General features: G+C 46.5%; 1 protein-coding gene across 1 annotated transcript; it reads left to right on the top strand.

Annotated features, from left to right (window-relative positions):
• Nucleotides 1–246: 246 nt before the first annotated feature.
• Nucleotides 247–1,664, top strand: LOC149331211 (uncharacterized). The gene has a single exon (XM_089555907.1). The coding sequence runs from the start codon at nucleotides 402–404 to the stop codon at nucleotides 1,662–1,664; it is 1,263 nt and encodes a 420-aa protein (XP_089412033.1). The 5' UTR covers nucleotides 247–401.
• Nucleotides 1,665–1,950: the final 286 nt, after the last annotated feature.

The raw sequence follows: 1,950 nt of genomic DNA, 5'->3' as shown, positions 1-1,950 counted from the left end.
GGGGCACAATCGTAGGATCGTCTGCACATTCCACGGAACCAGCGACAACAGCCCATGTGTTCATGATGCAATCACTCCTTTCTGCAAACAAGGACGTCATTCACATATTACCTGTGAGCAAACTGAGCGCAGAAATTTTGCACGAGCATGCTAAAAACATCATCATTAACGTTGAGAAAATGGGGCTTAAAATTATCGCTGTGATAACCGACAACAATGCTCTGAACCGCAAGATGATGTCGTTATTTGCGGCAAGTCCTCAGGTGAGCATTGTCTATCCCCATCCAGCCGATAACGCTCGCCCTCTTTTCTACGTGGTCGATCCTGTGCATCTCTTGAAGTGCATCAGGAACAATTGGATTAACCAGAAAAACCCTGGAACATGCCTCTATTTCCCTGAAATGGACTTGAGTGGAGCAATGCCTGAAGGGCCTCCTCGTATGAAAGCTGCTTCTTTCGCAGGTGTGCGGCAGCTTTATTCTTCAGAGAAGACGTCGCTTGTGAAGGCTGCTTACAGACTGAACGCAAAAGCCGTGAATCCAACCTCAATGGAGCGGCAAAATGTAAAGCTCGTTCTCGACGTCATTAACCAATTCGTGTCAAATGCCCTCAGAACACATGGTTCCGCGTTCAAGATTCCTCAAGCTGAGTCGACCGCTCTCTTCATTGACATCATACTCAGATGGTGGCAAATAGTCAATGTTAAGACCCCTTGCAAAGGCCAGAGGCTAAGGGACAGCATGCAAGACCCTGTAAGGTCTGTTGATGACACACAGTTGGCTTTCCTGAGTGGCATTGTCGACTGGTTGGACGCTTGGGCGAGAATCAACATCACCAGTGGCTCATTGACGAAAGAGACACACAGTGCTTTGCGATTGACATGCTATTCCCTGGTAGAACTCTCGCGATACTGCTTAGAAGAGCTTCACTTCAAGTACGTGCTGCTGGGCAAATTTCAGACGGATCCGCTAGAAGACCGGTTCGGCCGCTACCGCCAGCTGGCAGGAGCGCAGTACCACATTTCCGTGCGTCAGCTCTACGAATGTGAAAAGAAGCTTCGTCTTCAAAAACTTCTGACATTTCCATGCGAGGAAACAGAATCTGAAGACGTAAATGAGGATCCTGTGGCGTGCAACTTTTCTGTGGCTGTCAGCGACGACGATATTACACGCGCCCACTCTGACATGGATGCTATTGTTTATATTGCAGGATATGCTGCTCATGCTGCTTTAAAGAAGCTTTCATGTTCTGCTTGCTTCAGCACATTGGTGATTGAAAATCGAGAGATCGAAGCGGAAAACACTGCCATGATAGCTAACCCGTCAAGAGGAGGGCTGAAGTTTCCCCAGCCATGCACAGTTCACATGGTACTGATGACAAAACTAGTTGCAGAGAAGTTGTCTTTGGGAGCAAACGCGGAAGATTTTCTCTCCTGTAGGAATCAACGCGGTGTCGTGATTTCACAGACGATTTCCCTCCTGGAAGAACATGACATTGAGACATGTGAAAATGGCCACACTGCACAAACTCTCGTGCGCTTGGTGGTTCGCGTTGCAACGAACGTTGTTTTAAACAACTTTTGCAAACTGAGAAATGACGCCATACAAGACAATGCGCAGCAGAAGGCTGCCGCCCGGAAAGCAGCAACGCTTAAGAAGAAGTAAGTTTTATTCCCAAAGCAATAAAAATGCTTTGCGAACACTTCATTGCTGCTGTCTCGTCGTTTGTTATTGTAGGCGTGAGACTAGCCGTACAAATACTCTTCAACAGGGCAACTTTATTGTGAGCGTCATTATACCTGTATGTGAAAGTTTTAAGCAAAACATAATAAATAATAAAACTATCACAATGCGCAGTAGACGGTGTTTTTTTGTTAACGTTCACGAACTGATCAAATGATATTCTAAGGCGCGCACAAACTCGCGCATTTCTTTCCTGCAGCAACGAAAA

Source organism: Amblyomma mixtum, chromosome 8, assembly GCF_055824585.1.
Source record: "Amblyomma mixtum isolate Tamu chromosome 8, ASM5582458v1, whole genome shotgun sequence".
Taxonomy (NCBI): Eukaryota; Metazoa; Arthropoda; class Arachnida; order Ixodida; family Ixodidae; genus Amblyomma; species Amblyomma mixtum.
The sequence above is the reverse complement of the archived record's forward strand: the minus strand, read 5'-3'. Positions and strand labels throughout refer to the sequence as shown.